General features: G+C 36.8%; 1 protein-coding gene across 4 annotated transcripts in view; it reads left to right on the top strand.

The window, feature by feature from the left end:
• The window catches only part of CSMD3 (CUB and Sushi multiple domains 3), a 1,369,436-nt gene that overhangs the window by 686,736 nt on the left and 657,724 nt on the right, over positions 1–24,976 (top strand). For all 4 annotated transcript variants that reach the window (XM_088844606.1, XM_088844605.1, XM_088844604.1 and 1 more), the window contains one exon: positions 6,382–6,485. In XM_088844606.1, the coding sequence (XP_088700732.1) occupies positions 6,382–6,485 (104 nt within the window). The remainder of the gene's footprint in view (positions 1–6,381; positions 6,486–24,976) is intronic.

Genomic DNA, 24,976 nt, shown 5'->3' with positions numbered 1-24,976 from the left:
AACTCTTCATCATAAAGTTTTACCATGAAATTGTAGCATTTCAGTTCCATCTTCTGGTTCAATTTCTAGTTATAGTTCTCCTGGTGTTTTCATCACCTCCGCAGTGACTTCCTCCACTGAAGTTTTGAACCCTTCACAGTCCTCCATGAGGGTTGGAATCAACTTCTTCCAAACTCCTGTTAATGTTGATATTTTGTTCTTCCCATGAATCACAAATGTTCTTAATGACATCTAGAATGGTGAATCCTTTACAGAAAGGTTTTAATTTACTTTACCCAGATCTATCAGAGGATTTACTTTACCCAGATCAATTCAGAGCAATCACCATCTAAGTCAGATATAACCTTATAAAATGTTTCTCTTAATAATAAGACTTGAAAATCAAAATTACTCCTTGATACATGGGCTGCAGAATGGTTATTGTTTTAGCAGACATGACAACATTAATCTTGTTTCACAGTTTCATCAGAGTTCTTGAGTGACCAGCTGCATTGTCAATAAACAATAGTATTTTAAAATATATCTTTTTCTTTCCTGAGCAGTAAGTCTTAACATTGGACTGACAATATTCAGTAAACTGTAATTGTAAACAGGTGTGCTATTTCCAGGCTTTACTGTTCTATTTATAGAACACAGACAAAGTAGATTTAGCATAATTCTTAAGAATTCTAGGATTTTCAGAACAGTAAATCAGTATTGGCTGCAAAACAGTTACTGCTGCTAAGTCATATCAGTCGTGTCTGACTCTGTGGACCCCATAGATGGCAGCCCACCAGGCTCCCGTCTCTGGGATTCTCCAGGCAAGAACACTGGAGTGGGTTGCCATTTCCTTCTCCAATGCATGAAAGTGAAAAGTGAAAGTGAAGTCGCTCAGTCGTGTCCGACTCTTCGTGACCACATGGACTCTAGCCTACCAGGCTCCTCCGTCCATGGGATTTTCCAGGCAAGAGTACTGGAGTGGGGTGCCACTGCCTTCTCCGTCAAATCAGCTACCTACACCCTTAACATCAAGAAGGAAATGGCAATCCACTCCAGTATTCTTGTCTGGAGAATCCTCTGGACAGAGGAACCTGGCAGGCTATAGTCCATGGGGTCACAAAGAGTCGGACGTGACTGAGTAACTAAACAGCATACCTTTAACGAGCGAGTCAGTATGTATGTTGAAGCCAGTCATTGACTTCTCTCTAGCTATGAAAATCCTAGATAGTGTCTTCTTCCAACACAGGCTTCCCTCGTGGCTCAGCTGGTAAAGAATCCACCTGCAATGTAGAAGACCTGGGTTCAATCCCTGGGTTGGGAAGATCCACTAGAGAAGGGAAAGGCTACCCACTCCAGTATTCTGGCCTGGAGAATTCCATGGACTGTATATAATCCATGGGGTCACAAAAAGTCAGACACGACTGAGCAGCTTTCACTTCACTCCTCTTCCAACACAGGCAACTGTTTTGTCTACACTGAAAATCTATTGTTTACTGTAGCCACCTTCATTAATTGTCTTAGCAAGATCTTCTAGATAACTTGCTGCAGCTTTTGCTGTTTACCTTGTACTTTTATATTATGGAGATGGCTCTTTTTCCTTAAACCTTATGAAACAACCTCTGCTAGCTTCAAACTTTTCTTTGCAGCTTACTCACTTCTCTGAACCTTCATGAGACTTGATGAGAGTTTAGGGCCTTATTCTGAATTAGACTTTGGTTTTGAGAATGTTGTGACTGGTTTGAACTTCTATTCAGGCCACTAAAAGTTGCGCTATATCAGTAGTAAAGCTGTTTCACTTTCTTATCATTCATGTGTACATTAGAGTAGCATTTTTAATTTCCTTCAAGAACAGCTTCTTTACATTTACAACTTGCAACTGATGTAAGAGGCCTAACTTTCGGCCTGTCTTGACTCTAGACATTCATTTCTCACTAACCTTAATCATTTCTAGTTTTTTATTTAAAGTGAGTTACGTGGGACTCCTCTTTATTTTGGACACTTATAAACCATTGTAGTGTTACTGCTGCTGCTGCTGCTAAGTCACTTCAGTCGTGTCCGACTCTGTGTGACCCCATAGACAGAAGCCCACCAGGCTCCCCCGTCCCTAGGATTCTCCATGCAAGAACACTGGAGTGGGTTGCCATTTCCTTCTTCAATGTGTGAAAGTGAAAAGTGAAAGTGAAGTTGCCCAGTCGTGTCGTACTCTTAGCGACCCCACAGACTGCAGCCTACCAGGCTCCTCCATCCATGGGATTTTCTAGGCAAGAGTACTGGAGTGTTACTAGTTGGCCTAATTTCAATGTTATTGTCTCACGGGAATAGGGAGGCTCAAAGAGAAAGACAAATATGGGGGAGAGCCTGTCAGTTGAGCAGTCAGAATGCATTTGATGTTTATCATTTAAGTTTACAGTTTTAAGTGGGTATGGTTTGTAGCTACCCAAAACCATTACAAAGTGACATCAAAAGTTGCTGAGCACAGATACCCATAACAAATGTAATAGTAATAAAAACATTGAAATATTGTGATAAATATCAAAACATGACACAAAGACATAAAGTATACAAATGCTGTTTTAGAGGAAATGGTAATGATAGGCTTGCTTAACACAGTTTTGCCATAGATCTTCAGTTGGTAAAAAATGCAATATCTGCCAATCACAATAAAGCAAAGTGCAATAAGGCAAGGTTTTCTTGTAGCTGGGCTTCCCTGGTGGCTCAGATGGTAAAGAATCCACCTGCAATGCAGGAGATTCAATAAATGGTGCTTGTAAAGTTGGATAGCCACATGCAGAAAGAATGAAAATAACAGTTAAATCTGAATGTATCAAAAACCTAAATTTAAGTGCTTAAAGTATAAAATTCTTAGAAGAAAAAAAAAACAAAAACATGATATGGGATTTTGCAATGGCTTCTTAAATATGACACAAAAACACAAGCAACAGCAACATAAAATAAAGTGCACTTCATTATATTAAAATTTTTGAGGCATCAAAGCACACTGTCATAAGAATGGAAAGATAATTCACACAATGGGAGAAAATATTTGCAAACAATATAGCTGATAGGCGATTAATATCTAGAATATGTAAAGAGCCCTTACAATTAAGCAACAATATAACAGATGACTTAATTTTAAAAGAGGTAAAAGAGAAAAAATAAGTTATAGAGGATAAAGGACTCAAATAGACAGTTACCAAAAACATATACAAATGGCTAATAAGTACATGAAAAGATGTTCAACATCATTAATTAGAGAGATGAAATTAAATCCACAGTAAGCTACCACTTTATACCTACTAGAATGGATATAATAAAAACAAAACAAAAAGCAGTGAGGTATATAGAGAAGTTGGAACCCTCGTGAATTCCTGGTAGAAATTTTGAATGTTCAAAGTTCTGGAAAACAGCTTGGTAGTTTCTCAATATGTTAAATTTATGACCCAGTAATTTCACCCCTAGGCATATATACAATAATTGAAAACAGAGATTCAAATAGGTACTTTTACACCAATCTACATAATAACAATACTCATCATAGGTTAAAGATGGAAGCACGCCAAGTGTCCATCAATTGAATAATGGTTAAACCAAATTAGGTATAAATGTACAATGGACTTTACTTCCTGTGACAGTGACAGTCTTTATTTTCTTGGGTTTCAAAATCATTGCTGATGGTGACTGCAGCCATGAAATTAAAAGACGCTTCTCCTTGGAAGAACAGTTATAACAAACCTAGACAGCGTATTGAAAAGAAGAGGTGTTACTTTGCTGGCAAATGTCTATATAGTCAAAGCAATGGTTTCTCCAGTAGTCATGTATAGATGTGAGAGTTGGACCATAAAGAAGCACTGAAGAACTGATGTTTTCGAACTGTAGTATTGGGCTTCCCTGTGGCTCAACTGGTAAAGAATCTGCCTGCAATGTGGGAGACCTGAGTTTGATCCATGGGTTGGGAGGATCCCCTGTAGAAGGGAAAGACTAACCACTCCAGTTTTCTGGCCTGGAGAACTCCAGGATTGTATAGTCCATGGTGTTGCAAAGAGTCAGACACGACTGAGCGACTTTAACTTTCACATGCTGATCCCTTGGACTGCAGGGAGTATGAACCAGTTAATCCTAAAGGAAATCAATCTGAAATATTAATTGGAAGGACTGATGATTAAGCTGAAGCTCCAACACTTTGGCCACCTGATGTGAAGATCTGACTCATTAGAAAAGATCCTGATGCTGGGAAAGATTGAAGGCAGGGGGAGAAGGGGATGACAGGGACAAGATGGTTGGATGGCATCACTGACTCAATGGACATGAGTTTGAGCAAGTTCCAGGAGATAGTGAAAGACAGGGAAGCCTAGCATGCTGCAGTACATGGGGTCACAAACAGTCAGACACAACTGAATGACTGAACAACAAACAAATGGACTGTTATTCAACCATAAAAGGAATGAAGTTCTGATACACACTACAATGCAGATGAACCTTGAAGACTTCGCTTAGTGAAGTAAATCAGACACAAAAGGGCAAATATTGTGTTATTCCACTTACGTAAAATATCTGGAATATACAAATTTGCAGGGTTAGAAAGCATATTGGAAGTTACCAGGATAAGGGGGAAAAGGGAAAATGGGGAGTTATTGCTTAATGGTAACAGGTTTTTGTTTTGTGTGACGGAAAACTTTTGGAAAAAGATAGTACTGATGGTTCAGAGAACCTGAAAAGGAACATAAATGGCAAACACAAAAAGATAATTTGATTACTAAAGAGGAAAATGCAAAAAAAAAAAGCTTCACTTTTTATACCCTCTAGATTTGTAGAACTAATGGAATATAATGTACACAAGTTGTGGACATGTAGAGTGATAAGATAGTTTCCAAACCATATGGCACAATATTTTGAAATTTAATTTTGACTGTTATTACTCAGAAAGTACACACTTAATATAGAGATACACTTGTACATTTGAGCCAGAAAATAACCATGTTGCCTATTATAGCAAAAACAATGGGAACGACTTAATCTCTATTAATAGGAAATTATTAATTGAGAGTACTTATATTTAACTCAGTGTAGAATAGGCAAACCTTTTCTTTTAAATCATAGCCATTTAAAATTGTGTTTTTATATATTCTGTATTTAAACATGACCAAAACAATTGCTTTAATTAATGCTAATAAAAATAATTTTAAAAAATCAAGAAATAGACATAATAAAAAATTGGGGGTTTTGTTACAAAGTTAAAAATAGAATATGAAATCCCTTATATTTTAAATAATTTTTTAAAAATTAAGGCCTTTTCCATTTTTCTCTAGTACTACTGGTAGCCTCAGCTCTTCTGAAACTTTATTATAAATTACTTTTTGCTCTGCTGCTGCTGCTGCTGCTGCTAAGTCACTTCAGTTGTGTCCGACTCTGTGTGACCCCATAGACATAAGCCCACCAGGCTCCCCCGTCCCTGGGATTCTCCAGGCAAGAACACTGGAGTGGGTTGCCATTTCCTTCTCCAATGTGTGAAAGTGAAAGTGAAGTCGCTCAGTCATGTCCGACCCTTAGCGACCCCATGGACTATAGCCTACCAGGCTCCTCCATCCATGGGATTTTCTAGGCAAGAGTACTGGAGTGGCTTGCCATTGCCTTCTCCGACTTTTTGCTCTAAGTGTAGTTTTTTATAGGACAATGTTTGTGTAGTTTCTTCTGTACAGACTCTTAATTATTCTCTAAAATGTTATATTGGGTTCTAAATTTAAGAATTGCAGTTTAATTAAATATGAACTTTTACATAAATATGTAAACAATAAACAAGTACATGATTATATTTTGAAAAGAACTAATATTAAATTGCTTATCATGATATAATATGTCTCCCAAAGAATTGTGCTCCCAATTTTGCTGCAAAATATAATATAAATGAGGGATTCTATTACCAAAGAATACACAAAAATAATCCTGGTGCCTTTAAATTTAGTTATCTAGGTTCAAATTTAGTTCTAATATTTTAAGCTTTACTATCTAGTGGCAATTTTATACTCTTTGCTTTTCCATGCTAGATTATTTTTATTTACAGTAAACCACTCTCCACCTATATGTGCTTTTTATAAAACCTTCTCAAGTTAGATTTACATTCAAATTCCTCAGATAAGAATGTTCTATAAACAGACACCATGTTATGTCATTGAAAAATTATTATGGAAGATATGATACTGTAAATAAAAATTATAATGATTGAACATTATAAATATTCTCATATGATTTCCTGTCATAGTATGAAATTCTTATATAGATAGCTATGGACATAGAGGTGTATAATATGTCTGCAGGGCATTTTAATGTTTTTCTGCCTTTGTTCTCTTGTTTGCTTTTAATATATTATGAGATATATTTGAGATACTTGTTTCTGTTCATTGGTAGGTCATCCAGATAAATTTTGAAGAATTTGACCTGGAAATTGGCTATGATACCTTGACAATTGGTGATGGGGGTGAAGTTGGAGACCCAAGGACAGTGCTCCAAGTGTAAGTTCTCAATGTTTCTTTCTTAGCCTATCAGTTTCTTGTGAAATTTTACCTTTTTTTTTTTCATTGATTCTTCTCACTACCTCCAACAGAAGGAGTATAGTATATTATTTATTGTCATCAATCTGCATATGGTATATTTATTAGTCCTTTTAAATAAGACTTAATATACTTGATCCACACATAGTTACTTAGAATCCATTGCCAGAAAGGGGCTTAGGGTGAAATTACAGACAGGCTGATTGGCCTTGTTTTGGAAAATACTTTTATCCTCACAGAGTTTTAGAATAGAGTGGGGGAAAAAAGGTTATGAAATTGATCCCAGAGACAGTATTACTAGTACTAAAAACTGGTGGGTGTTGCAATTTATTGGAGGCTTAATCATACCTGGTCATCATCAGTATCTGTAATTGAGAGTTGATCAGTGATGTGACATGAAGTAGTAGAGCAGTGAATAGCTCTCAGAGTTGAGCTAATTTACTAAAAAGGTTCTTAATGTGAAGAAAAAAAAGGATGAACTTATATTAAGTAAAGGGAAATGTTAGGAACTAATTGTTCAGTCGCTAAGTTGTGTCTTGACTCTTTGTGACCCCATGGGCTGCAGCATGCCAAGCCTGCCTGTCCCTCAACCATCTCCCGGAGTTTGCCCAAGTTCACGTCCATTGAATCAGTGATGCTATCCAACCATCTCATTCTCTGCTCCCCTCTTCTCCTTTTGCCTTCAGTCTTTCCCAGCATCAGGGTCTTTTCTAATGAGTCAGCTGTTCACATCAAGTGGCCAAAGTATTGGAGCTTCAGCTTTAGCATCAGTCCTTCCAATGAATATTCAGGGTTGATTTCCTTTAGGATTTACTGATTTGATCTCCCTGCACTCAAAGGGACTCCCAAGAGTCTTCTCCAGCACCACAATTCGAAAGCATCAATTCTTCTGCACTCAGCCTTTTTATGGTACAACTCTCACATCCGTAGAGATTACTGGAAAGATCATAGCTTTGACTATATGGATCTTTGTCAGCAAAGTGAAATCTCTGATTTTTAAAATGCTGTGTATGTTTGTCATAGCTTTCCTTTCATGAAGCACAGTATCTTCTGATTTCATGGCCTGCAGTCATGGAAATAGTATGTACTGTGTTTTGTTCACTCTGTGTTTTAGAAACTTGTCTGTAGCCTAATCCTTGGCAACAATAATCTATCTCAGGGGCAAGAAAAAATTTTCAGGGCTAGTGTATTCTTTTCAAGTGATAAACCTCAAAAGGTTATGATATGCTTTCTCTCAGTATTCCTTTCATAGCTGTTGATTTGCAGTTCAGGCTTTATCAATGTGGTGTTTCTCAAAAATGGGGTCTTTTGCAAATTGCAATTACTTGATGCACTCTTTAAAACATAAATTTCTGAACCCCTCCCACTGTGCCTGTTAATATCTGCTTTATATATGTAGGTGCTCTTCTGATAGGTACATCTAAATTAGTCCCTTAGTGAGAGTAAGGGAGAGCTAACAGACAGAAAGATAATATATTACATTTAAATAACCAGAAGACTATGAAATGAGTGCACACACATGTTCACACAAACACACTCATATCTTTAGATGCAGACCTCAAAATTTTATATATATATATATATAAAATGTTTTTGCCAAGCTCAAAACAATAAAGGGCAATGATCTTTACTATAATTTTAAGTACTAAGAGGAAAACCCTTAATATTTTAAATAAGCCATACATTTTCTAAAAGAAAAAGAACTCTGTTAATTGAAAGAACTTCTTTGTAAACATGTCACAGTCCATCACTTTCTGCATTCCTTCTTTTTTTGAGAATTTTGAGCCCATGCTCATTTGACCTTAGTTGCTTCAAAGAAAATCTTCTAAGTATTTTATTAGTGGATTTGCTGTTTTTCTTTTTTTAATTCTTATGAAGTGTAGATGTTGTCTCTATTTCTTTTTATTTTGGAAGATAACGTGAATATATTTTTAAGTAATTTTTAAAATCCTGTGTTGTATGAATCAGACCAAGTAGCAGAAATATAATTTAAAAAATAGGTTCATAATTGATTTTTAGAGTGATCCAAAAGTTAGCTAGACAACATAAGACCAGATAAAGAACAAATATGTTGATGAGAAGAAGTCTTATAACCCTTGTGAATTCAAGTGGAATTAGTTGAATCTTACAGACTATCTGCTACTGGAAGAATGAATGAAGAAAAAGTTACATTTTCCCTCTTCTCATGTCCTGTCATCATATTGTTGCTAGTTTGCATAGGAGTTCTACTTCCTCACTTGTAATTCCTTCACCCTGAGAAATTATCTTAATTTTTACAAGTCTATGTGATTATTTTTATATTTGTCTGTAACCGCAGATATGTTTCTTAAACATGTTTTTCTTCCTCAGAGCAAAATTACATATTTCTGAAAATATAACTCTTTTTCCTTGGGTAAAGATGACTGCAACAGAACTTAGGTAGCACCTACCTCCTGTGTGCATGTGTGCTTTGTCGTGTCTGACTGTTTGTAACCCCATGAACTATATCCTGCCAGGATCCTCTGTCCATAGAATTCTCCAGGAGAGAATATTTGAGTGAGTTGCCATTTCCTCCTCCAGGGGATCTTCCTGACTCAGGGAACGAATTTGCATCTCCTGCGTTGACAGATGGATTCTTTACTGCTGGGCCACCTGAGAGGCCCCAGCAACCTCCTAAAGGTGTTCAGATAAAAGTAATTTGACTAGCTAACAGAGATTTTACAACATTGAAATTAGATCAAAATTCCTTTGGACTCCAAGACTCTATGATAAGAGAACCTAATAGAATTGTATCCACCCAAATTGTTGCCATTGTTGTTCAATTGCTAAATTGTGTCCGACTGTTGGCAACGCCATGGATTGCAGCATGTCAGGCTCCTCTGACCTCCATTATCTCCTGAAATTTACTCAGATTTATGTCCATTGAGTCAGTGATGCTGTCTAACCGTATCATCCTCTGCTGCCCTCTTCTCCTTTTGCCTTCAATCTTTTCCAGCATCAGAGTCTTTTCCAATGAGTGGGTGCTTTGCATCAGTTGGCCAAAGTACTGGAGCTTCAACTTCAGCATCAGTCCTTCCAATAAATATTCATTGTTCATTTCCTTAAGGATTGACTGATTTGATCTCCCTGCAGTCCAAAGGACTATGGTCTTCTCCAGCACCACAATTCAAAAGCATTGATTTTTCAGCACCCTGTCTTCTTTATGGCCCAACTCTCACATCCATACATGACTGTTGGAAAAACCGTCACTTTCACTGTCTGCAAAGTGATGTCTCTGCTTTTTAATATGCGTCTAGGTTTGTCATAGCTTTTTTTCCAAGGAGCAAATGTCTTTTAATTTCAAGGCTGCAGTCATTGTCCATAGTGATTTTGGAGCCCAGGGAAATAAAATCTTTCACTACTTCCACTTTCTCCCCTTCTGTTTGCCATGAAGTGATGGGACTGGATACCATAATCTTAGTTTGTTTAATGCTGAGTTTCAAGTCAGCATTTTCACTCTTGTCTTTCACCCTCATCAAGAGGTTCTTTATTTATTTATTTTTCTTTTTTTTGGTAATTAATTTATTTTTTATTGGAGGCAAATTATTCTACAATATTATATTGGTTGGTTTTGCCATACATTGACATGAATTCGTCCTGGGTTTACATAAGTTCCCCCTCCTGAACCCCACTCCCTTCTACCTCCTCCCTTTATCCTCCCTCTGGGTCATCCCCGCACACCAGCCCCGAGCATCCTATAATATGCATCGACCCTGAACTAGTGATTCGTTTCACATATGACAACATACGTGTTTCAATGCCATTATCCCAATTCATCCCACCCTCACCCTCTCCCACAGAGTCCCAAAGACTGTTCTATACATCTGTGTCTCTTTTGCTGTCTCGTATACAGGGTTATCATTTGCATCTTTCTAAATTCCATATATATGCGTTAGTATACTGTATTGGTGTTTTTCTTTCTGGCTTACTTCACTCTGTATAATAGGCTCCAGTTTCATCTACCTCATTAGAACTGATTCAAATGTATTCTTTTTAATGGCTGAATAATACTCCATTGTGTATATGTACCAAAGCTTTCTGATCCATTCGTCTGCAGATGGGCATCTAGGTTGCTTCCATGTCCTGGCTATTATAAACAGTGCTGCAATGAACATTGGAGTACATGTGTCTCTTTCAATTCTGGTTTCCTCAGTGTGTATGCCCAGGAGTGCGATTGCTGGATCATATGGCAGTTCTATTTCCAGTTTTTTGAGGAATCTCCACACTGTTCTCCATAGTGGCTGTACTAGTTTGCATTCCCACCAACAGTGTAAGAGGGTTCCTTTTTCTCCACATCCTCTCCAGCATTTATTGCATGTGGACTTTTGGATAGCAGCCATTCTGACTGGTGTGAAATGGTATCTCATTGTGGTTTTGATTTGCATCTCTCTGATTATGAGGGATGTTGAGCATTTTTTCATGTGTTTGTTAGCCATGTTTATATCTTCTTTGGAGAAATGCCTGTTTAGTTCTTTGGCCCATTTTTTGATTGGGTCATTTATTTTTCTAGAATTGAGCTGCAGGAGCTGCTTGTATATTTTGGAGATTAATCCTTTATCAGTTGCTTCATTTGCTATTATTTCCTCCCATTCTGAAGGCTGTCTTTTCACCTTACTTATAGTTTCCTTTGCTGTGCAGAAGCTTTTGATTTTAATTAGGTCCCATTTGTTTATTTTTGCTTTTATTTCCAATATTCTGTAGTTCCTCTTCACATTCTGCCATTAGAGTGGTATCATCTGCATATCTGAGGTTGCTGCTATTTCTCCCAGTAATCTTGATTCCAGCCTGGCATTTCCCATGATGTACTCTGCATACAAGTTAAATAATCAGGGTGACAATATATAGTCTTGTCATACTTCTTTCCCAATTTTCAACTAGTCTGTCATTCCATGTCCAGTTCTAACTTTTGTTTCATGACCCCACAGGTTTCTCAGGAGGAAGGTAAGGTGGTCTGGTATTCCCATCTCTTTAAGAATTTTCCAGTTTCTTCAAAGACTTAGTGTAGGCAATGAAACAGAAGTAGATGTTTTTCTGGAGCTCCCTTGCTTTCTCCATTATCGGGGACCAGCCTCGATATGGCCCAGGGTATCCTCGGGATGAACAGCGTTGGCGTCAGAGAGAGAGAGAAAAAGAGAGAGAGAGAGAGACAGGGGCTGATGATTCCTTGGTTTACGCAGGAAACCAATAAAACCCCAGCACGGGGTTTGCTCTGTTTACATAGGCCGCAGGCGCCCTCTCGAATCACTGGAGGTACCCCACCAGGGCACCCCCTCGAGTGGGTCTTAGAAGCCCAGGCAGATAAGTAAACGCAGAGGGCCCAGTGCTCCAAGGATCTCAACCAGAAAAAGGCGAATAGAGAAAAGGATGGAAAAAGAGAAAGAACGACACGGGGAGACCAAGCTTCAGTGAGCAAGGCCCAAAACTTTATTTTCTAGTGCTGCTTTTATACCCTAAGTTGTGCGCATAAGAAACAGAGAAAGGGAGGTATAGAGTCACGCCAAAATCACGTGGGGTCAGCAGTCTTGACCCTTATCAGGATCAGGGCTTATTTTTGTGTGTCTCGTGATAAAAGTTTTAGGTGGTTTACATCATCTTCTGGACAGCGGGCCTGCTAACAGTTTATGGCCCTCTCTCCTAACAATAGGTTAGTTAGCTAGTAAAAGGCTTATATTCTTTTAAGGTGACTTTCCTAAAGTCAGGTGCTAGACACATGACAAAGTTACATTCCTATAAGGCACAGGTGTAGTGAGCTACAAGAAAGGAATTTATTAACTTAAGATCTGATGTGGTTAAATCAAAGGCTACTACTTATATTCTCTATATGTGATTAATATATTTCCAAGGATACAATAGATAGAGGAAACTTTGCAGCAAGCATTGATTCAACAATGAAATCTTTTTTAGTACTATTCTAATGATTTTAACTTCTTCAACAGATTCCTGTATTTTAGAATATTAGGCTTTCTGTCCTTGCATGGCTGGGAGGCTATAAACAGTCACACTCATAGTTGTAAGAGCCCGGACAAACTTGTCATGCACGTTAGAAAGCTATCAGAGGGGCTTGGATTGGAACACTCCTATTAAACTGAGGAGAACTTTTAAACTACAGCTCTGAATTAATGTTTTCAGAGAAAGGTGGTTGGGGGAAGCCCCCGTAAGTATTAGAGGACTTGATAAGAGGCATAAGATAGTAAAGCAGTCAGACTCCGGTTTTCTTTGGGGTAGATGCTCAGGTAAGTCCAGGGGGTTCCTTGAGTCCTGATTAGCCTTTGCCCGTCAGGCCTCTTCCCCAGTTGACCTTTGCCACGGGTAGGATTTCCCTCGCTGGCTCCCGGCACTCCATGATCCACCGAATGCTGGCAACTTGATCTCTGTTTCCTCTGCCTCTTTGAAACCCAGGTTGTACATCTGGAAGGTCTAGGTTTATGTACTTCTGAAGCCTAGCTTGAAGAATTTTGAGCATAATGTTGCTAGTTGTGAAATGAGCACAGTTGAACATTTTCTTTTTGGAACATCAAAGCATGAGAAAGTGGTCCCAGCCCCTGCCTGCACCTGGTCACCCTCTATTCCCAAACTCAGCTCTATCCTTCACGATGCATATAGACTTCCCAGACTACACATTATAACTGCCCACACCTCCCTGCAAATGTTGCCCACTGGGTCTAGGAGTGCACATATAGTCATGTGTTCTGACCCTGAGAACGTGGACCTGGAAAGAGACTTATGAGGATCCAGGTAGCAGGAAATTCCAGGAATACTAGTTTTCAGTGAGTTGTAGAACAGTACTTTTTAGACAAACTGTAAAATAAAAGATTTGTTTTTATTTTTAATTTGTTTGGACTGATACTTTTACAAAATGAAACAAAAAAATTAGAAAAATAAGATAAAAACACATATAAATATATTTCCAGTTTTTTATTATGAAATTCACCAGACAAAATTATTCTTTCAAATTACTCTAGAAGTTTAAAAGATTTAGTCCTAATTCGTATTATTTTCTGTTCTTACCATGTTGCAGTTAATTAGTCTATGATCTCCTAAGGGGTGTGGGCAGGCACAACCCTGGGCAAGAGGTGGGCTATAGAATGGTCAGAGGAAAGGGTCAGAGAAGGGGGTCTATCTTGCCCAAGTTTCAAAATAGTGATGCATTTTTATTGTTCAGTCATTCAGTCATGTCTGACTCTTTGCGACCCCACAGACTGCAGTACACCAGGCTTCCCTATCTTTCACCATCTCCTGGAGCTTGTTCAAACTCGAAGTGTTGCATACGGCATGATAAATTGTCAATAAATTATTTTAAAAGGTTAATTGAAAATAACTTTTTTGAAATAATGTTCTTCTAATGGGTAAAATAGTCTCCATTTAAACATTTTATTTATCAATGTATTTACTCGTCTGTGTATTCCGTTTTACAGTTTTGTTAAGTGTGATCCACATGCTAGAGATTTAACTTTTGGCATTAAAACTAATAAATTTACTTAAAAATTTAGATAGCTGAAAGTCAGGAACATAGTAAAACATGGACAATATGTTCATTTAACAGAGACCCATGTAGTACCATATTTGAAAGTATTTTTTAAGAAGATGAATTCAGTCTATATATTTAAGTTTAGAAGTTCTGATTAGGTTAATAAACACATGATACCTCAGTTTTTAAAATATTTAACAGATAAAGGAAAAATTCATCCTATTTTATTTACATTATAGAATTGAATTAAGCATTGGAATTACATGATGATTCTGGTTCCAGTTTTCTTTTAATATTTAGGTTCTAAAAGTTAAAATTGATTGTGATATTCTACTCCATAAAAAAATATAGTCCATATAGTCATAACATGTTCAACAACTAAAATAATCCTCTAAAAATGAATTATGAAAAGTTTTAAAAATAATTTTTATGATTTCTTTCCCTGAAGTATAAAGCATATCATTTTTGCAATTTAGCAACTTAAAAGTAATTTGAGTGTGCTATATCTGTTGACAATGTAAAATTTAATTCTCAGATATATTGGTAGTATGTTCTAACAGCACTCTTCCCTAGGACATCTTTTTATTTTAAATATGTATGCTTTAAATATACATGCATCTCCACACACATGCATACCCTATTTTGTGCTGATATATTTTAAATTAATATTTTCTTTATTTTAATAATATTAATGCATAATATTCACACTAGCTTTAAGAAAATGAGCTTTCTTTTTTCTCATAGGTTATTATTGCTCTCAGCTCATTGGCCTATATGTTTTGACAAGCTACTTAGCTGAAGATACATGTTTTTTAACTATTCAACAATTTATTATTTAAAAATGCCATCCTGCTGTGATTTATGTCGGAAAGTGTTTTGCCTATGTTCTCCTCTAGGACTTTTATAGTTTCTGGTCTTACACTTAGATCTTTAATTTATTTTGAGTTTATTTTTATGTATGGTGTTAGGGAGTGTTCTAGTTTCATTCTTTTACAAGTGGTTGACCAGTTTTCCCAGCACCACTTGTTAAAGAGATTGTCTTTTCTCCATTGAATATTCTTGCCTCCCTTGTCAAAGATAAGGTGTCCATAGGAGCATCGATTTATATCTGGGCTTTCTATTTTGTTCCATTGATCTATATTTCTGTCTTTATGCCAGTACCATTCTGTCTTGATGACTGCGGCTTTGTAGTAGAGCCTGAAGGCCGGCAGGTTGATTCCCCCCAGTTCCATTCTTCTTTCTCAAGATTGCTTTGGCTATTCGAGGTTTTTTGTATTTCCATACAAATTGTGAAATTATTTGTTTTAGCTCTGTGAAAAACACCATTGGTAGCTTGATAGGGATTGCATTGAACTTATAAATTACTTTGGGTAATATATTCATTTTCACTATATTTATTCTTCCAATCCATGAACATGGTATATTTCCCCATCTATTAGTGTCCTCTCTGATTTCTTTCACTAGTGTCTTATAGTTTTCTATATATAGGTCTTTTGTTTCTTTAGGTAGATATATTCCTAAGTATTTTATTCTTTTCGTTGCAATGGTGAATGGAATAGTTTCCTTAATTTCTCTTTCTATTTTCTCATTATTAGTGTATAGGAATGCAAGGGATTTCTGTGTGTTGATTTTATATCCTGAAACTTTACTATAATCATTGATTAGCTCTAGTAATTTTCTGGTAGAGTCCTTAGGGTTTTCTGTGTAGAGGATCATGTCATCTGCAAACAGTGAGAGTTTTACTTCTTCTTTTCCAATTTGGATTCCTTTTATGTCTTTTTCTGCTCTGATTGTTGTGGCCAAAACTTCCCAGCCAAGTTCGATGCATGATACAGGATGCTTGGGGCTGATGTACTGGGATGAACCAGAGGGATGGGATGGGGAGGGAGGCAGGAGGGGGGTTCAAGATGGGGAACATATGTACACCTGGGGCAGATTCATGTCAATGTATGGCAAAACCAATACAATAATGTAAAGTAATTAGCCTCCAATTAAAATAAATAAATTTAAAAAAATAAAATAATAAAATAATAAAAATGCCACCCTGCTGTCAGACTGCTGTATAAGATATTTTCCTTGAGCAAACTTTTCTACAACCAGGGACTTATACCTTCCCAAATTTGTTCTTGTACCTTCCTCTCTTAATAATGAAAATCTAAATACTAACTGACATCATAGGATAATGAAAGAAGGGAATATACTGAATATAACAACGAGGTGATATTTTTAGAAATGCTTCATAACAGTATAGAAAGGACTAAGAAAACTGACCATTCAGAAAAATCCTTCACATTTTATATTATAGTTTTTTAAAAAGTAAGAAAAATATATTTTCATTGCTTTCATTTCTGCCTTGCACACCTTCTTCTCCTTCTCCATTACACACACACACACACACTCAATACACACTCATGATCATTTAAGTTCCTTGAATGCAGCGACTATTACTCATCTTGGATTTCCAAAAATACCTAACACAGAGGCTTGTGTTAGCATCGTTAGGTGTTGCATGAATTATAATGGGAGAGGAAAAATTATATCTGCTTAAAGACACATCAACTGAAACATGCCAGCAGGAGGAAATCTTTGCAGACATTAGCAAGGGCATACCATGAGGTTTAGAGGACTACCTGGTGTATCAGTGCATCCAGGCTGCTATCATTATATATATATATATATATATATATATATGTATATACATAGCATATATTTATAACAACAAATATATTTTTCACAGTTCTGGAAGCAATAAGTCAGAGGTCATGGTGGCAGCAGATTTGTGCCTGCTGACAACCCACTTTCTGGTTCATAGACAGCCATCTTTTTACTGTCTCCACATATGGCAGATGGGGGCAGAGTTCTCTCAGGAGCCTCCTTTATAAGGACCCATTCATGAGAGCTTACCTTCATGACCTAATCACCTATCAAAGTCCCCACCTTCATATAACCTCACATTAGATATTAGGTTTCAACATATAAATTTTGGCAGCAGGGGGAATTTAGTCTCTGACTTCAGAGTTTCAACTGTTTTACCATATGCAAGGAAACAGTCAAACTGACAGTAGCAATTGTCTCATGTGGACAAAATTTGATGTGCAGTCATTCAAATGATTTGCTATTGGGCAAAAATAAATGCATGCTCTTGGAGACTCAGAATTACTTTAGGCTGCAGTATGAAATAATCTCTGTGACATTTGATTACTAGCAACAAAATGTTAAATAGAAGAGATAATTTATTTTTATGATTCTTCATTATTTCTTCAGTGTGATTATAGTCACATTTTCCATTATGAGAACACTGACGATTTTACTGAAGAAAAAAAAAAAGCAGTTTACTATTATATTTGTTTTGTGAAAATACTGATTATTTTACTGCAATTTAAGTGATGACTATGACTTTATTTGGAGTTTTTGTGTATTTATTTTTGTGTTGGATTCAATTGGAACAAGTTGTCTAAAGATGCTTTTAATTGGTATTTTTTTTCTTCTTCAACAAGAATATTTGTATTATGGTAGCTGAAGAACTGATGCTTTTGAACTGTGGTGTTGGAGAAGACTTTTGAGAATCCCTTGGACTGCAAGGAGATCCAACCAGTCCATTCTAAAGATCAGTCCTGGGTGTTCATTGGAAGTACTAATGCTAAAGCTGAAATGCTAATACTTTGGCCACCTCATGTGATGAGTTGACTCACTGGAAAAGACTCTGATGCTGGGAGGGATTGGGGGCAGGAGGAGACGGGGACGACAGAGAATGAGATGGCTGAATGGCATCACCGACTCGATGGACATGAGTCTGAGTGAACTCCGGGAGTTGGTGATGGACAGGGAGGCCTGGCCTGCTGTGATTCATGGGGTCACAAAGAGTCGGACACGACTGAGTGACTGAACTGAACTGAACTGAGGCATTTCAAAAGTGACTATAGAAAACAAATTAAGACAAAATATAGAAAAGGTGTGTAAATATATTAGAGTTCTTCCCACAAATGACAACTATTTTCAGCATAGCACCTTGTTAGAGTGCTAAATATGTAAATGAAGTATCCATAGAAGAGTACAAAGGTGTATGTGCTGAGGTCTTGACCGTCAAATCTTTAAAAAAATCAAGTGTTAATATAGAAATCTCTTTGTATCTGTAATAAGAACTGTTCCAAATACTCTCACATATACTATGCTTTAGAATTAGCTAATAAATTAAAATTTCTGAAACCCAAGACCTTAAATGAAGCAAAACCCACAATTATTCACTACTCAGTTACCTAATTGAACTAACATACACGTAGCCCCATCATTCCATAGTACTTTATGTGTTTCTTAGGCCCCACCTTACAGTTTATGGGGTATTAGCTTCCCAAGCAGGTATCAAATCCACACCTGTTGCCTTAGAAGAACAAAGTCTTAACCCCTGGACTGCCAGAGAAGTCCCTGTATTTTAATTCTTAAAACTGTATGTTGTTCTTCTAATATTTTGATCTACTTTCCTTTCATTTTTGTTTTTAATTTTTTTTCAGACTTGCTGAGGTATAATTGACAAAAAATAAGACATTTAAAATTATACAATGAGATAATTTAATATATGTATACTTTGTGAAAGGATTCTCCCATCAGATTAACTGATATATGTACTACCACCTCACGTATTTACCTTATTTTTTTTTCAATGAGAACTTCTAAGTTCTACTTGTAGCAAATTTCAGTTATACAGTTCAGTGTTATCAACTGTAGTTACCATGTTACATATTAGAAGTTCAGATCTTATTCATCTTATAACTAAATATATGTAAACTTTTACCATCCTCTACCTATTTCCTCCACTCTCCAATACCTGGTAGCTCTCTTGTTTCTATGAATTAAGACTCTCATGAGTGCTCTTTCTCCTTTTTTTTTTTGGGGGGGGGGGGCGGTGAGGGTGCGGATTCCTTCTATGTGAGTCCAAGCAGTATTTGTCTTTCTATATTGACTTATTCCACTTAGCATAATGCCCTCCAATGTTGCTGCAAATGACAGGATTTCCTTCTTTTTTAAGATTGAACCATATTTTAGTGTGTGTGTATGTATAAATTTTCTTGAACTATTCATCTACTGACAGACTGACAAGACACTTAGGGTGTTTCCATACCCCTGTAATTGTGATTAATGCTTCAGTAAAAATGGGATTATAGATAACTCTTAGATAATGGTTTCATTTCCTTTTAACATCTGTAGCCAGAAGTGAGATTTCTGGATCTTATGGTAGTTCTGTTTGTAATTTCTTAAGGAATCTCTATGCTATTTCATAGGGTCTGTATTGGTTTATATCCCCACCAACAGTGTACAAGGTTTCCTTTTCCTCCACTTCCAAACCAGCATTTGTTACTTTTTGCCTTCTCAGTATACAAGAGTTCCTTTTTCTCTACTTTCTACCAGCATTTGTTACTTTCTGCCTTTTTATTAATAGCCATCCCCTAACAGATGTAAGTGAGGTTATGATACTTTTTGCTGTCACCCTAATGGTGATATTACAGGATGTTTGTTAATCTAAATTTTGTAGCCATCATCATTATCCTCAGTGAATTGTATGTATCCAAAAATGAAGGTATAAATCATCCTTGTTAGCACTGTATTAAAAGAAAGAATATTAAATCTATTTCTATAAAAGGCAAAAGTTACATATTTGTACAATACAAAAATATGTTGGAATGTAGGACTATTATAGTTGTTATTTCTAATGGATGTACCCCTAATGCCTCAGTTCAGTTCAGTCACTCAGTCGTGTCCAACTCTTTGCCTAGTGATTATAAATAAAATCAGGCATTAAGTCTAATTGAGATTAAATAGAGTTTGTCTTTTATTTTATATTGTACTGGAGTGCTTGAAGAATATTTCTCAGTGCACTTACTTAGGGGTTTAACTCCTTTATTCTAGCATGAAGGAACTAACTAGGGAGATTAGAATGCACTATAAACCCTGAGGTCACTCAGCTTGTAAATAAATACATATCAAAGTAGCTTTTAATAATTAAGTTTCGGGATAATTTGTTTAAAAAGATGTATTAAAAGCACATTAAAACTATTTAAAGACTTTTCAGAGTTTTTGAGAAGGATTTAATACCTTCTCCTGTGGCCCATATTACTGTCAGGGATGGGGGTTGGATACAAAGTTGCCTAAAGCAGGCATAGCCTATATTTTGTGTCAAAACCAAAGTCTTTGAAACTATTTCAAGATTAATTAGCCTTTGAGACTGGATGTAAAGAGCAGGATTTTAAGTGAGACACGGATAATTCAGAAAATATACTTAAAGTAACCTACCAACCCAATAACTTCTTTCCTCAAAATGAAGAAAAGAATGAATAAGTTTTACTATAAGTTCAGTTTAGTCACTCAGTTGTGTCCAACTCTTTGCGACCCCATGAACCCAGCATGGCAGGCCTCCCTGTCCATCACCAACTCCTGGAGTCCACCCAAACTCCCGGAGTCCACTGAGTTGGTGACGCCATCCAACCATCTCATCCTCTGTCATCCCCTTCTCCTCCTACCCTCAATCTTTCCCAGCACCAGGGTCTTTTCAAATGAGTCAGTTCTTCACTTTAGGTGGCCAAAGTATTGGAGTTTCAGCTTCAACATTAGTCCTATCAGTGAACACCCAGGACTGATCTCCTTTAGGATGGACTGGTTGGATCTCCTTGCAATCCAAGGGACTCTCAAGAGTCTTCTCCAGCACCACAGTTCAAAAACATCAATTCTTCAGCAATCAGCTTTCTTCACAGTCCAACTCTCACATCCATACATGACCACGGGAAAAACCATAGCCTTGACTAGATGGACCTTGGTTGACAAAATAATGTCTCTGCTTTTTAATATGCTATCTAGGTTGGTCATAACTTTCCTTCCAATGAGTAAGCGTCTTTTAATTTCACGGCTGCAATCACTATCTGCAGTGATTTTGGAGCCCCCAAAAATAAAGTCAGCCACTGTTTCCACTGTTTCCCAATCTATTTGCCATGAAGTGATGGGACCGGATGCCATGATTTTAGTTTTCTGAATATTGAGCTTTAAGCCAACTTCTTCACTTTCCTCTTTCAGTTTCATCAAGAGGCTTTTTAGTTCTTCTTCACTTTCTGCCATAAGGTTAGTATCATCTGCATTTCTGAGATTTTTTTTTTTTGAGATTTTTGATATTTCTCCCAGAAATCTTGATTCCAGCTTGTGCTTCATCCAGCCCAGCATTTCTCATGATGTACTCTGCATATAAGTTAAATAAGCAGGGTGGCAATATACAGCTTTGATGTACCCCTTTTCCTACTTGGAACCAGTCTGTTGTTCCATGTCCAGTTCTAACTGCTGCTTCCTGACCTGTATACAGGTTTTTCAAGAGGCAGGTCAGGTGGTCTGGTATTCCCATCTCTTTCAGAATTTTCCACATTTTATTGTGATCCACGCAGTCAAGGGCTTTGGCATAGTCAATAAAGCAGAAATTGATGTTTTTCTGGAACTCTCTTGCTTTTTTGATGATCCAGTGTACTTTGGCAATTTGACCTCTGGTTCCTCTGCCTTTTCTTAAACCAATATGAACATCTGGAAGTTCACATTTCATGTATTGCTGAAGCCTGGCTTGGATAATTTTGAGCATTACTTTGCTAGTGTATGAGATGAGTGCAATTGTGTGGTAGTTTGAGCATTCTTTGGCATTGCCTTTTTTTGAGATTGTAATAAAAACTGACCTTTTCCAGTCCTGTGTCCATTGATGAGTTTTCCAAATTGGCTGTCCTATTGAGTGCAGCACTTTCACAGCATTATCTTTTAGGATTTGAAATAGTTCAACCGGAATTCCATTACTTCCACTAGCTTTGTTTGTAGTGATGCTTCCTAAGGCACATTTGACTTCACAATCCAGGATGTCTGGCTCTAGGTGAGTGATTACACCATCGTGATTATCTGGGTGATGAAGATCTTTTTTGTAGAGTTCTGTTTATTCTTGCCACCTTTTCTTAATATCTTCTGCTTCTGTTAGGTCCATACCATTTCTGTCCTTTATTGAGCCCATCTTTGCATGAAATGTTCCCTTGGTATCTCTAATTTTCTTGAAGAGATCTCTAGTCTTTCCCATTCTATTGTTTTCCTCTATTTCTTTGAATTGATCACAGAAGAAGGTTTTCTTATCTCTCCTTGCTATCCTTTGGAACTCTGTATTCAAATGTGTATGTCTTTCCTTTTCTCCTTTGCGTTTCACTTCTCTTCTTTTCACAGCTACTTATCAAATATGGATTAAATTAGACTATGATGCATATTATAGGTAATTTGCTATAGAGACTGCAAAAAAAGTCTAACCCATTTATATAGACAAGCAGATATAATGATTTCCTGTGTTAATTATCCTTATCAAAAGGAAAAATATAAACACCTACCTGTATAACAAGAGGGAAGTTACATCCTGGAGCCAAGTACCAAGAAGTTTTTGTTATTAGGGGAATTTTGATTTTTTTTTTCTATTTGTATTTGCACTTATAATTTTTCTTTTTGTGACTATTTTATAATAAAAGTACAATTTTCTAATTATCTCTTGCTGTTTCTGTTTTATCTTGGCTGTTTCAAGTATCTAAATATAAAAGTCCACAGTAAAATACAAAGCAATGTCATTGTTAGCAATATGAGACTAATTTAAAAATTCAGTAGCTTTGGAGGAATAACTTTTAGTTTTAGTGTACAAGTGAATGATTAAAGCAGATTTTTGTTTAGCAATGGTCAAAATTTTCTCTTATCCTACATTAACTGTTTAAAGTATGGTGAAAAAAACAGAAAGTATAGTGATGTCTATATTGCTTATATTTGTAAATGATTAGTGATTTGAGTATTATTTTGTAGCTTCATATGAAATATTACCTAATCAGTACTAAAGGGTAATTCCATCTGGAGCTTAAATTTAAACTTTTAACATAGGCCCAAAAAGTTTCTCCTAGGTTCTCATCAGTCACATAAATAATATTACATTCACAAAATGTTTATTCCACATATACAAGATATCATTTGGTATTTGTCTCTCTGTGTGTGATATACTTCATGTAGTATGTAAGTCCATCCAAGTTGCTGCAAGTGCCATAATTTAATTCCTTTTTATGAGTTCAGTTCAGTCGCTCAGTCATATCAGACTCTTTAAAAAAAATTCCTTTTTATGGTTGGGTAATATTCGTGTGTGTGTGTGTGTGTGTGTGTGTGTGTGTACGATATCTTCTTTATCTGTCAATGGACATTTAGGTTGTCTCCATGTCTTGGCTATTATAAACAATGTTGCTATGAATATTGGTATGCTGTATTTTTCTTCTAATTATAGTTTTCTCCAGATATCTACCCAAGAGGGGCATTGCTGGATCATGTAGTTACTCTGTTTTTAGGGTTTTTTTAGGAACTTCCATATTGTTCTCTATAGTGGTTGTATCAGTTTACATTCTGTCAACAGTGTAGCAGCAGGGTTCCTTTTTCTCCACACCCTCACCAGCATTTATTCAGTTCAGTTCAGTTCAGTTCAGTGGTTCAGTCGTATCTGACTCTTTGTGACCCCATGGACTGCAGCATGCCAGGCTCCCCTGTCTGTCACCAACTCGGAAGCTTGCTCAAACTCATGCTCATCAAGTCAATGATGCCATCCAACCATCCAGTCACCCTTTGTCATCCCTTTCTCCTCCTGCCTTCAGTCTTTCCCAGCATGAGGGTATTTTCCAGTGAGTCATTTCATTGCACTTTTAGGTGGCCAAAGTATTGGAGCATCAGCTTTAGCATCAGTCCTTCCAATCAATATTCAGGACTGATTTCCTGTAGGATCAACTGGTTTGATCTCCTTGCAGTCAAGGGACCCTCTGGAGTCTTCTCCAACACCACAGTTCAAAAGCATCAATTCTTCACTGCTCTGCTTTCTTTATAGTCCACTCTCACATCCATACATGACTACTGGAAAAACCAAGCTTTGATTAGATGGGCCTTTGTCAGCAAGGTAATGTCTCTGCTTTTTAATATGCTGTCTAGTTCGGTCATAGCTTTTCTTTCAAGGAGCAAGTGTCTTTTAATTCCATGGCTGCAGCCACCATCTGCAGTGATTTTGGAGCCCAATAAAATAAAGTCTGTCACTCTTTCCATTTTTTCCCCATCTATTTACCATGAAGTGATGGGACCAGATGCCATGATCTTCTTTTTTTAAGTGCTGAATTTTAAGCCAACATTTTCACTCTCCTCTTTCATCAAGAGGCTCTTTAGTTCTGTACTTTCTGTCATAAGGGTAGTGTCATCTGGGTAGCAGAGCTTATTGATATTTCTGGCAATCTTGATTTCAGCTTGTGCTTCATCCAGCCTGGCATTTCGCATGATGTACTCTGCATATAAGTTATATAAACAGGGTGACGGTATATAGCCTTGACATACTCCTTTCCCTTATATAAACAGAGTAACAGTATACAGCCTTGATGTACTCCTTTCCCAATTTGGAACCAGTCTGTTGTTCCATGTCCAGTTCTAACTGTTGCTTCTTGACCAAAATTTATTATTTGTATACTTTTTGATGATGACCATTCTGACCAGTGTGAGGTGATGCCTCATTGTAATTTTGATTTGCATTTTCCTAATAATTAGCAATGTTGAGCATCTTTTAATGTGCCTGTTGGCCATTGGTATCGGTATGTTTTATTTGGAGAAATGTCTGTTTAGGTTTTCTGCCTATTTTTGGATTGCATTTTTTGTTTTATTTGTTTGCTATTATGCTCTATGAGCTGTTTGTATATTTTGGAGATCAATCACTTGTCAATGGCATTGCTTGCAAATATTTTCTCCCATTCTGTAGGTTGTCTTGTTGCTTTGTTTATGGTTTTATTTGCTATGCAAAAGCTTTTAAGTTTAATTAGATTCCATTTATTTTTATGTCCACTAAGAGATGGATACCAAAAAATATTGCTGCAGTTTATGTCAAACAGTGTTCTGACTATTTTCATCTAGGAGTTTTATAGTA

Source organism: Moschus berezovskii, chromosome 16 (genome assembly GCF_049115385.1).
Source record: "Moschus berezovskii isolate FMDL1 chromosome 16, NW_MosBer_1.0, whole genome shotgun sequence".
Lineage (NCBI taxonomy): Eukaryota > Metazoa > Chordata > Mammalia > Artiodactyla > Moschidae > Moschus > Moschus berezovskii.
This window is presented reverse-complemented; position numbering and strand designations above follow the sequence as displayed.